The 13,220-nt window shown below is 44.3% G+C and overlaps 1 protein-coding gene across 8 annotated transcripts in view; it reads left to right on the forward strand.

Moving 5' to 3' along the window:
* The window catches only part of LOC138680452 (scaffold attachment factor B2-like), a 702,355-nt gene extending 699,193 nt beyond the window's left edge, over positions 1 to 3,162 (forward strand). For 7 of the 8 annotated variants that reach the window (XR_011321619.1, XR_011321628.1, XM_069767880.1 and 4 more), the window contains one exon: positions 2,918 to 3,162. Coding sequence is in view for 3 of the 8 variants with exons in the window: in XM_069767877.1 (XP_069623978.1) it covers positions 2,918 to 3,032 (115 nt within the window). In the remaining 5 variants the exon portion in view is untranslated. The remainder of the gene's footprint in view (positions 1 to 2,917) is intronic. The other variant, XM_069767879.1, reaches the window with a different exon arrangement.
* The last annotated feature ends 10,058 nt before the right edge of the window (positions 3,163 to 13,220 follow it).

Genomic DNA, 13,220 nt, shown 5'->3' on the forward strand with positions numbered 1-13,220 from the left:
ATCTCTCCACAGGTGTTCTATGGGATTTAGGTCTGGACTCATTGCTGGCCACCTTAGAAGTCTCCAGTGCTTTCTCTCAAACCATTTTCTAGTGCTTTTTGAAGTGCGTTTTGGGTCATTGTCCTGCTGGAAGACCTATGACCTCTGAGGGAGACCCAGCTTTCTCACACTGGGCCCTACATTAAGCTGCAAAATTTGTTGGTAGTCTTCAGACTTTATAATGCCATGCACATGGTCAAGCAGTCCAGTGCCAGAGGCAGCAAAGCAACCCCGAAACATCATGGAATCTCCGCCATGTTTGACTGTAGGGACCGTGTTCTTTTCTTTGAATGCCTCTTTTTTCTCCTGTAAACTCTATGTTGATGTCTTTGCCCAAAAAACTCTACTTTTGTCTCATTTGACCAGAGAACATTCTTCCAAAAGTTTTAGGCTTTTTCAGGTAAGTTTTGGCAAACTGCAGCCTGGCTTTTTTTATGTCTAGGGGTAAGAAGTATGGTCTTCCTTGGTCTCCTACCATACAGTCCCTTTTCATTCAGACGCCGACAGATAGTACAGGTTGACACTGTTGTACCCTCGGACTGCAGGGCAGCTTGAACTTGTTTGGATTTTAGTCGAGGTTCTTTATCCAACATCCGCACAATCTTGCGTTGAAATCTCTTGTCAATTTTTCTTTTCCGTCCACATCTAGGGAGGTTAGCCACAGTGCCATGGGCTTTAAACTTCTTGATGACACTGCGCACGGTAGACACAGGAACATTCAGGTCTTTGGAGATGGACTTGTAGCCTTGAGATTGCTCATGCTTCTTCACAATTTGATTTCTCAAGTCCTCAGACAGTTCTTTGGTCTTCTTTCTTTTCTCCATGCTCAATGTGGTACACACAAAGACACAGGTTGAGTCACCTTTAATCCATGCCAACTGGCTGTTAGGTGCCACATTTAAGTTACAGGTGCTGTTAATTACACAAATTAGAGAAGCATCACATGATTTTTCGAACGAACAGTGCCAATATTTTTGTCCACCACCTTTTTTATGTTTGGTGTGGAATTATATCCAATTTGGCTTTATAACAATTCTTTTGGTGTTTTTTTAAATTAAGACAAATGAAGCTAATACCAAAGAATTTGTCTGCAATCATTTTCAGGAAGAAACTGAGTGTTATCTGACAGAATTGCAGGGGTGTCAATACTTTTGGCCACAACTGTATATGTATCTATGTGTATATATATATATATATATATATATATATATATATATATATATATATATATATATATATACTAGCTGTTTCCAGCCAGCTAACGCTCGGCACACTCATGGCTATCTAATTAACGCTGCTGATGTTTAAACTAAAGTAAATAATGACAACATTCAATAGCGCTTATGCAGGTGGTAAATTAACATAGAAAGGAAGTGCTGCATGTGCTTGTGTGGGGATGGAGCCTCGTGTGGTAATGTGTGGGGACGGAGCCTCGTGTGGTAATGTATGGGGACGGAGCCTCGTGTGGTAATGTGAGGGGATGGAGCCTAGTGTGGTAATGTGGGGGGGACGGAGCATTGTGTGGTAATGTGTGGGGATGGAGCCTTGTGTGGTAATGTGGGGGGGACGGAGCATTGTGTGGTAATGTGTGGGGACGGAGCCTATGTGGTAATGTGTGGGGACGAAGCCTCCTGTGGTAATGTGGGGGGACGGAGCATTGTTTGTTAATGTTTGGGAACGGAGCTTCATGTAGTAATGTGGGGGGCGGGATTATGTGTGGTAATATGGTGGGGGCAGGATTATGTGTGATGATGTGGTGGGGGGCGGGATTATATGTGCTGGGGAGCGGGATTATGTGTGGTGGGGGGCAGAATTATATGTGGTGGGGGGCGGGATTGTGTGTGGTGATGTGGGGGGCGGGATTGTGTGTGGTGATGTGGTGGGCGGGCAGGATTATGTGGTGATGTGGGTGAGCGGGATTATGTGGTGAAGTGGTGGGGGGTCCTGATTGTGTGTGGTAATAGGGTGGGGGCGGGATTGTGTGGTGTAAAGGGGTGGGTGGGGGGATTATGTGTGGTGATGTGGAGGGCATCGTGATTACTCGCTAATCCCGCCCCCTGCACAGTAGCTCTTACTGTGCAGGGGGCGGGATTAGCGAGTAATCACGATGCTATATATATATATATATATATATATATATATATATATATATATATATATATATATATATACATATACAGTATATCGAAATGTCTAAATCCAAAGATAAAAGTCACATGTACCATAGTTACATAGAATGGAACTAGTGCTTGTTAGCCAGTACAAAATACTAGACACTCGTTAATCGTACATATGGGGCATACAAGTGCAGCTAAAGTGGGACAAACAGAATACATATGTTCTTAACTAGCAAAATAGAAGTCGTATCCGTTGCCAGGATAATTATGTAGTCTCCATGTCCTTCCAATTGTAAAGATCAGTTCTGGGGAGTGGTCGGACACTGGCACCCCTACAGCCAGTAATAACCTCCTTTGTGCATATCCCCCACGCTGCCCATTATTGAAGACAGCAATTCACATGATATTATTAAACTTGCATTTTTTATTTAACACATTTCAAAGTGTCAAGCACTTCTTCAGGAAACAACCACTCCTGTTGGTAAACCATTCATAGTATTGGACCAGCACACAGCCTAATAAGTGACACATCCCTGAAATCTGTGTCTCAGCCCTTATCTTCTGCTGCCCTCAGATTACATAGCCAAAACCTACTAACAGATTCCTTTTTTAAAAAAATGATTTCTGTGAATGTGTTCCTATGTTGGTCTTCTAACTTTGGTATTAAAGGTCTTAAAAATTGTATAGTATAGTGTGCAATATATTGCATTGTATCGTATGTTGCTGACTCTTTTCATACCTTTTTTAATATTTTTGCACAGTAATTTTCATGAAAACGAAAACTCTCAGAATGTGTCGACATCCACAGGACCTCAAGGTGGAAACTTTGGAGGACAAAACAGGCCCAATGACCATCGGTGTACACATCGTTATTAAATATTTCAATATTGTTTTAACATAAGTTAATCTGAACTGTTTTTATGATTAGTTGATGTGCTTGGCTTGTTAAAAAAATAAAAAATCCTTTCCTGCATACAATATTAAAGTAGATGTTATGTTTAAAAAACATTTGATTGGAATTATTACTATGGGTTGCTGGGAACTATCGTGTACCATCACTGATCGCTGTACCTGGTCCGTAGTGGACATTGCCAAGTACTGCTGTATGAACACAAGGGTTTAGAGGAAAGGAGCACCATTTCACTTTTAGTGTAGGTGTTGGTGGCCAAATTACCAAAGTGCGATTCGACCAAAACATTAACTTGCACCTGGACCAATGTTGAGTGTGTTTTTTTTGTTTGTTTTTGTCCTCTTCCAACAGAGGAAAAAAATCGCTACATGTCTGTTTGATCTGATATTTGTTTGGATTAACCCCTTCATGACGTTGGGATTTTTCGTTTTTCCGTGTTCGTTCTTCACTCCCCTCCTTCCCAGAGCCATAACTTTTTTATTTTTCCGTCAATTTGGCCATGTGAGGGCTTATTTTTTGCGGGACGAGTTGTACTTTTGAACGACATCATTGGTTTTAGCATGTCGTGTACTAGAAAACGGGGAAAAAATTCCAAGTGCGGTGAAATTGCAAAAAAAGTGCAATCCCACACTTGTTTTTTGTTTGGCTTTTTTGCTAGGTTCACTAAATGCTAAAACTGACCTGACATTATCATTCTCCAGGTCAGTACGAGTTCATAGACACCTAATATGACTAGGTTATTTTTTACCTAAGTGGTGAAAAAAAATTCCAAACTGTGCTAGTTTCGCTGGCATTTCGCATTTTTTTCTCGCTACGCCGTTTAGTGATCAGGTTAATGCTTTTTCTTAATTGATAGATCGGGCGATTCTGAGCGCGGCGATACCAAATATGTGTAGATTTGATTTTTTTTTATTCATATATTTTGATTGGGGCGAAAGGGGGGTGATTTAAACTTTTATATTTTTTTTATTTTTTTCACATTTTTTTTTTACTTTTTTTTTTTACTTTTGCCATGCTTCAATAGCCTTCATGGGAGGCTAGAAGCAGGCATAGCACGATCGACTCTGCTACATAGCAGCGATCATCAGATCGCTGCTATGTAGCAGAATTGCAGGTGTGCTGTGAGCGCCGACCACAGGGTGGCGCGCTCAGCTGCCGGAGATCAGTAACCATAGAGGTCTCAAGGACCTCTATGGTTACTATTCTGAAGCATCGCCAACCTCCGATCATGTGACGGGGGTCGGCGATGCAATCATTTCCGGCCGCCCAGCCGGAAGTGGTAGTTAAATGCCGCTGCCTGCGTTTGACAGCGGCATTTAACTAGTTAATAGGTGCGGGCAGATCGCGAGTCTGCCCGCGCCTATTACGGGCACATGTCAGCTGTTCAAAACAGCTGACATGTCCCGGCTTTGATGCGGGCTCACCACGGAGCCCTGCATCAAAGCAGGGGATCTGACCTCGGACGTACTATCCCGTCCGAGGTCAGAAAGGGGTTAAATGCTACCATGCAAGTCAACTAGTGCGTGGAAATCATCCGAAATCTGAGGTCAGCCGATTTCCATCCATTCTCACAATGGAGATGGAGACATTTTGTTCTCCATCTTCTCCTCACGGTGTGCTGATTCTCTCATCTGAAAGAATTGGAGTATACTATGTGGTCACCCTGATCAGAGTTTGATCAGAGTAGCATGTTATATTGCCTTTTTTGTGCCAAAACATGATTTTTTTAAATTTTTTTGTTATTAATCTTAATCAGCATGCACAATAGACAAATGTATTATGACAAATGCAGCAAAAAGTAACAAGCAAAACCTCCTTTTTTTGCAGAAAATTTCTTACTGCTAAGAGAGCAGATTTTGCTGCAGAAAAACCCCAGCAAAAACGCCATGTGTGAGCATAGCCATAGAGTGGAAAGTTTCCTGGAACTTCTGTTATATGATCTAATTTTAACCCTTTTAACGATCACCAATACTAATTAAAACTGCGGTCATTAAGAGTATTAATATCATGGCCATTTTAAAATGGCGATGGGTAATAAAAGACTAGCGCTATTTATGAACACCATAAATTCCACAGCACTTTACAGCACTGTCTCCAATGGGGCTCACAATCTAAATTACCTATCTGTATGTCTTTTGGAGTGTGGGAGGAAACCCACGCAAACATGGTGAGAACATACAAACTCCTTGTAGATGTTGTCCTTGGTTGGATTTAAACCCAGGACCCCAAAGCTGCAGTGGTAACCACTGAGCTGAGTTCTTCTATAGCTATACTGCTGCTGAAAAATAAAAACAAAATTCCATTTCAGGGCTGCATACTGTCCTTTCTCTAGTAAAACCACTGCTACCTTCATTGAGTGTAGGGATACTGGTGGAGGAGGAATAGTTTTGGATTAGAAGCATGTAGGCTGTGTTTGCCTTACACTCCTTCTATAGGTACACAGCTGCAGCAAATTAAAAACAAAAGTCCTTTCAGGGCTGCATATTTTCTTTTCCCTATTAATACTAGAAGTTTGCAGGCACATATTACATACCTATTTTAAAATATGCAAGGCATGCGTTAAGTGACGGGAGAAGTGAACATGCTATGGAGGTCTAGGCCTTGTACCAGGTGAAACCGTGCCTGCTGCGGGAGTGCAACAAACATGCCCATCCACAAGACCTAACTTCCTGACCCACTTTGTAGGGGGGGTGCGGGACACCACTCTGGAAGACAAACAGTGCGAACAAGTGGTTGGTTGAATGGCAGGTAATGCTTCCAGTATGTTTTTATAGTACCACCTTGTGTTCCAAATGGTCCAGTCTCACTAGCCAAGTGGTCAGGACAATGATCCTCCTTCCTCCCATGAGGGCGAGTCCCAGGAGACAAGTGATCCCACACTCGGACACTCTGAGAAACTACATTTCCATTTGATTCTGTCCTATGCACGTTTCAAGAGGGGCATGATGTCATGTGTAGTGATGCCCAAATATTTGAGCAGCCATGTCAGAAGATGACGGTGGGGAACCACAATTAGGCTATTTTCACACATCAGGTTTTTGCCGTCAAGCACAATCTGGCAAGTTATGAAAAAAACAGATCTATTTTTTTTCTCAGAGTTGTATTGGCACCATATTGTGCCTTATGGCCATGCGTTTCATCCGTTTTTTGCCTGATCCGTCAAATAATTTTTTCAGTGGCCGGAGAAAACGTTCATAGTAATGTTTTTTCTTTCTGGCGAAAAAACGCCAAGCGACGGTTCCACCGATAAACGGATGAAACAGACATGTGAATTGATGAATCCGGCCTCCGAATCCGGTTTTCCATGCTTTCTCCATTTAAAATTTCGAACAGGAATTCCACATCCAGCACACAAACTGATCCGTTCCATCAGTTTTTCACAATTTGCAACGGATCGTTTTTTTTACAAATTTGCCAGATCCTACCTGGCAAAAACCTGATGTGTGAAAGTAGCCTTAATGTCTCAAGAGGTAGATGACAGTTGCCAACAAGTCATGTTAAGTCAGAGTCAGGAGGACCAGAGTGCGGATGTGGTGGACGATGAAGTCACTGATCCAACCTCCGAAGATGCCATTGCTGACCTCGCTCCGCATGCAGAGGGGGGGTCCACAGGAAGGAAGAGGCAGTAAGGTGGCTAGAGGGAGAAAACAGGAAACTTCCCCAGAGCACCCACACACTGCAAGTTCCCACGGCAAAGGTTAGGTGTTTGGCGCTTTTTTAAAGAAAATGCGACAATAAAAGAAAGGTCATTTGCAATCTGTACCATACCAAGATCAGCAGGGTCCTGACCACCACCAGCATGCTCAGACACATGCCATCAGAAAACCGGACTTGGTGGATCGGACCCCTGGGTCCACAATTAGTGTCTGTGGGTGACACCACTGCCTCTTCACCTGTGCTATGTGCTTGCAAATCCCCTGTCGAGGATGCAGGCGTGGATGCCTCCTGCCCTGCACCTGTCATTGCACAAGCACCATCAGCAATCCCGTCCAATTCTTTTTATCAGCATAGCATTTAGCTGTCCCTGCCGCAGGTCTTGGAACGGAAACGAAAATACCCAGTCACCCTCCCTCGGGTCCAAGCCCTAAATGGGCACATTTCCAGACTGCTTGCCCTGGAAATATTACCATTTAGGCATGTGGACACTGAGGCTTTCCGCAAACCTCATGGCAGCGGCCGTCTCTGTTCCAGCCGCCACTGTTTTTCCCAGTGTAGTGTTCCCGCCTTATGGCAGCAATTCCCGTAGCTGTCAGCTGTACAGCTGCAGTGTCGGACCCGACAGGTTTTGCAATCGATCAGGGCCGATTAACCCCTTATATACCACTGTATTTGTTGTTGCAAGGGAGTCACAAGACCCACTTAGTAACCATTGGACCCCTGCAATGAGAATTGCGGGTCCCAGTGATTATTATGGTACTCAGAGGTCATGGGATGACCTCAGGGTAGGTGGCCTGTGAGATCCAGCAATAAGCAGAGTCTCACAGGTTCTGTGAGACACTGACTGCTCTCATCCACTGCTGTATGTAGGAGACCAGTGATCAAAATAAAAATTAAACATGTCCCACGGTGGGACTAAGTTAAAAAAAAAAAGCCCAGAACAGCCCGCTCTATAAAACTGACACGTTATTTATTCCGTTTGGTGAACTCCATAAAAAAAATAATAAAAAAATGCCGCAAATGTTGCTTTCATCATACTGACTCATAAAGTGAATAAAAAGCGATCAAAAGTCATATGTTAAATAATTTAATAAATGTAAATGCAAAAACTTCCCACAAAAAAGCCCGATTATGGCTCATTCAATGAAAAAATAGTTACAGCTCTCCAATTATGATTCAAAAACAAATACCGTATTTTTTGCTTTATAAGACGCACCTGATTATAAGACGCACCTAAGTTTTAGAGGAGGAAAATAAGAAAAAAAAATATTTTGAGCCAAATAGTGTGCAAAAACCTTTAATTAAATAACAAAATATTATTTTAACGTAGTAGACTCAACAGCAGTCAACAGCAGCATTGTGTGTAACATGTAAGAACAGTCCCATGTACCGTAAGTAACGACAAAAGCCATGTTCTGGCTAACAAGTGAGGAGAAACTTTAATCCTCAGGCACCACAATGTTCTAGTCAGTGATTCCCAGGAATTCCTCATCACTGCTGTCAGAGTTTAGGAAGCTCAGGTCCACACAGTCATTAGTGTCACTTTCTTCACTGTACTCATATAGCATACCATCTTCGGTGCCATCCAAGGCATTGCTAATTCCACATTTTTTGAATGAACGTATAACCGTTTCATCCTTTACTGACTGCCTTGATTTCTTCACCCACTCACAAACTTGAGTGATAGTGGGCCTCTTCATTTGTCCAGTTGGTGTCAGGTCATGATTGCCAGCAGCCATCCATTTATTCCACTCTTCTCGCATGTAGACATCGAGAGGTTGAAGCTGGCTGGTAAGCCCCCCTGGAATTACCGCAAGATGGGTCTTCAATTCTTTAAACACTTTTTTTGTGTTTTCACTAATATGTGCCCTGAACTGGTCTACCACTAACAGGGCTGTTTTTTTCAGAAGTCCTCCAGGACGTTTGGACCACACTTAATCAACCCACAATCTCATTCCATTCTCGTCCATCCATCCTTTCTCGTGAACGTGCACAACAACTCGTGGGATAGTTTCTTTGGGCATGTTCTTTCTTTTAAAAATTAACATTGGTGGCAGTTTCGTGCCATCGGCACAGCAGGACAACACAACTGTGTAGTGGTTTTTTTCATATCCTGCAGTTACCGTTACGGTTTTGGCACCCTTTTCCTCAACAGTTCTGTTGGATGGCACATCAAAGGTTAGAGGGACTTCATCCATATTCCCAATCTGGCCTAATTCATATCCATTTTTCTGTCTGCTGTCAATTACAAACTTGTGGAAAGACAGAATCTTAGCTTCATATTCTTGTGGCATTTTTTGCGCAATTCTTGTTTTGGTGCGCATAGCAAGGCCACATCTCTTCATAAATCTGAAGCACCATGATGGTGATCCAGTGAAGTCATTGAAGCCTTTCTCAGCAGCAATCCGCTTGGCTTTGCATATGATCATTTTCGTTGAGACCGAAAGGCCATTATTTCTGTGGCCTATGATCCACTCTTTTACGTCCACATCTAACTCTGGCCACTTTACACCACGCCTACGAAGACCAGATCTGCTTTTTCCCACTTTTTGCAGCTCATCCTCCTGTTTCCTCCACTCTCTTATCATTTTTTCAGTTAGAGGCGGTCCAAAATGTCTCTCTGCTGCTCTGTTCCCATGCTCTTCAGCATATTTTATAACCTCCAGTTTAAAGGGAATTTTATATGCATGCCTTTTCTGCTTTGACATTCTTGAAATGCGCAATATGCAGCAGCCAACTGTACGGTATTGTTCTGCAACAAAATACAGTAGTGAAACAACTGTCAGCTCTGTCCTACATAGTTATGGGGGCATTGCAATTGAGAGTATGAATGAATACGGTACTATTGCTGAATAAAAGACATGGGCTGCACATCCAAAAATCACAAGTTGATCTAGTGGTGTTAGGCAAAAATGTACTGTATTCAAATGAACAAGAAGTTTTTACTTTAACATTATGATCAGACTTATAAAGCCTACTGCCAAGTCACGGCAAATCTCAGTGTGCCAATAACGTTAAATACGGTAACATACTGTAGTCTTAAATGTGTGGAGTAATGTGCCAACCACCACCACAGTGACAATGAACCAGCAGGGTGGGTACCTGGTGCCTCACAGTACTCATGCTGCAAGGCTGGAGACTGTAAGAGGGGTTCCGCATATTTTTGCTCACTAAGGTTTGCCGTCATGTGCTAGCGGCTTCATATACAGTAGTCTAATCAGATTGTTAAACTAAGAACCTCATGTTCAGTTTCACTTATGATTTTAGATGTGTATCCCATGTCTTTTTCTACACCTATGATGAATGAAAAACATTGTTATGGGGGATCTGTGGTGTCGCACTGTTATGGGGGATCTGCGGATGACACTATTATGGGGGATCTGTGGTGACGCACTGGTATGGGGAATCCGCAGGGTACACAATTATTGAGATCTGTGGTGACGCACTGTTATGGGGGATCTGTGGTGACACACTGTTATGGGGATCTGCGTATGACACACTGTTATGGGGATCTGCGGATGACACACTTATGGGGATCTGTGGTAACGCACTATTATGGGGATCTGCGGATGACACACTGTTCTAGCGGATCTGTGGTGACACACTATTATGGGGATCTGCAGATGACACACTGTTATGGGGATCTGTGGTGACACACTGTTATGGGGATCTGCGGATTACACTATTCTGAGGGATCTGCGGATGACACACTTATGAGGAATCTGTGGTGACACTGTTATGGGGATCTGTGGTGACACACTGTTATGGGGATCTGCGGATGACGCACTGTTATGGGGGATCTGTGGTGACGCACTTATGGGGATCTGCGGATGACACTGTTATGGGGATCTGTGGTGATGCACTGGTATGGGGAATCCGCAGGGTACACAATTATTGAGATCTGTGGTGACGCACTGTTATGGGGGATCTGTGGTGGCACACTGTTATGGGGATCTGCGGATGACACACTGTTATGGGGGATCTGTGGTGACGCACTATTATGGGGATCTGCGGATGACACACTGTTCTAGCGGATCTGTGGTGACACTATTATGGGGATCTGCAGATGAGACACTGTTATGGGGATCTGTGGTGACACTGTTATGGGGATCTGCGGATTACACTATTATGAGGGATCTGTGGTGACACACTGTTATGGGGATCTGCGGATGATGCATTGTTATGGGGGATCTGTGGTGACGCACTGTTATGGGGATCTGCGGATGACACACTATTATGAGGAATCTGTGGTGACACTGTTATGGGGATCTGCGGATGACACACTGTTATGGGGGATCTGTGGTGACACACTGTTATGGGGATCTGCGGGTGACACACTATTATGGGGATCTGTGGTGACGCACTGTTATGGGGATCTGCGGATGACACTTATGGGGGATCTGTGGTGACGCACTGTTATGGGGATCTTCAAGGTACACTATTGGGGAGATCTGATGATGATGCACTGTTATGGGGGATCTGTTACACTACATATGGCTGCAACTCCCATCATCCATCAAAATACACCCATTGGTACAGTATATTCTGAAGGATGATGGGGGTTGTGCTTTATAAACTTCAATGTGTGCTCACCTCTCCCACGGATCTCGGACTAGTGTAAATTACAAGTGTTAAACTATACATTGTGCAGGGATAAGATATCTGATTGGTGGAGACAGCTCAGCAACAGTTCCCTCCACCAATCAATATTTCTCCCTGCAAAGGAGGAGAATCATGCTTCTCTCCCTCCTCTGCTTTAGGGCTCCGTGTGCAGCGGAGCCCAGAATATTCCCTGCTGCCAGCTACCGGTATTTTCTAGTCTACTGCAGCGCATGCGCAGATCCAGAGCTCAGTAACAGCGAGCTTTATCTGCGCATGCGCTGGTTCGGCGGCCATTTTCTTGAAGTCCTGTGTGCTAGACACAGGCACAGGCATTCAATCTAGAAACCGGAAACTCCGGATTCCGGAAGTGCAATGGCGCTGGCCAGCATTATGCCGCCCGCTCACAGCTGAACACCAGAGATGACGCGCCAAACACCGGAGATGACCGCGCCGCCACCCCCAGCTCCAGGCCTGCTCTATTGCCCCGACGGTGACCCTGCTTACTACCAGCCTGCTCCACAGACACCGACAGCCCTTCAGTAAGAAATAGTTTCTACTTTTTCCCTATTTTATTCACTATTCCGATTGTAAGACGCACCCCCATTTCCCCCCCAATTTGGGGGAAATAAAAGTGCGTCTTACAAAATGGAAAATACGGTACATTTTTGTAAAATATTGTTTTCAGTTTGTAGAAAGAGCGAAGCCTAAAAAAATATAAATCTGGTATTGCTGTAATCGTACCAACCTGACGAACAAATCTCTTCTCTTTTAATGCATGGTAAATGGCGCCCAAAAAAAGTTTTGTACATTAAAAATTTGAATAAAAAGCGATTCAAAAATAGTGTGCCCCAAAATGGTGCGGAAAAAAATCTGCAGCTATGCTCGCCAAAAAATAATTTGGTGACAAAAAACCTAGTTTTTATTTTAAAAAAAACTTTTACTGTGTGATGGCAGCAAAATCTAAAATAAAACTATATAAATCTGTTATCGCTGTAATTGCACAGACACGAAGACTAAATCCACCTTTTTACTTTTCGCCTCGACAGCACCCACAGGAGAGAGGGATCCGCCCCATATGAACAGGAAACCTACAGAAAATAAAAGGGGGCGGTCCACCTCTCCTCAGTCGGTTTCATGTTCCTAAGGAAACTGCAGGACTGTCCTACAAGAAGAACGTACCTGGACCAGTGCTTGCCGCCTGTGCGGTCTCTGCGGGAACGGCAGGGGCTGCGGTCCAGAGGCAGCGTCAGGGGAGTTCCGTTTGATGCCCACCCCCCCTCCTCTGATGGATACAGTGAGTTCCGGGGAAGGCTGCCCTGTCTCACTCAGGAGCTGTGCAGTCGGTGGTGGAAGGAGAGCGTTCCCAGGTATGGAGCAGTGCGGGGGCTGAAGAGATGGAAGCACCGTTCCCGGATGCCGGCCCGTGTGAGAAGCCGGGTCCGTGCATGCGCCGACCAGCGCAGAGGCTCCTGCAGCAGTATCCCCAGGTATGGAGCAGCGATCGCTGGAAAAGTAAGAACGGCGTTCCCAGCAAGCGGGGCCACGCGTGCGCAAAACAGCGCAGAGACTCCTGCCCTGGAAGTGAGGATAGGACTTCCGGGGCACACAGACAGCGGTGGGGGAAGCATGCACAGTATACCGCAACCATTAACCCGGAACTATAAGACAACTTCCGGGACTTTAAAAAAAAAAAAAAGGAATGTGTTTTATACTCTATAAAGTAAGAGCATTGCTGGCAGTTGTCGATGCAATTGTCATGCCCAGACCAGATCGTGAACCCAGCAAGGGACTCAACAGGCAGGAACCGCTCCGGCAGAGGGTCTACAGATGTCAGCCGCAAGAGTGATACAGTGGACTCCAGGTAAAGGATGCATCAGTGAAACCATGCAAGGTGC

Source organism: Ranitomeya imitator, chromosome 1, assembly GCF_032444005.1.
Source record: "Ranitomeya imitator isolate aRanImi1 chromosome 1, aRanImi1.pri, whole genome shotgun sequence".
Classification (NCBI taxonomy): Eukaryota; Metazoa; Chordata; class Amphibia; order Anura; family Dendrobatidae; genus Ranitomeya; species Ranitomeya imitator.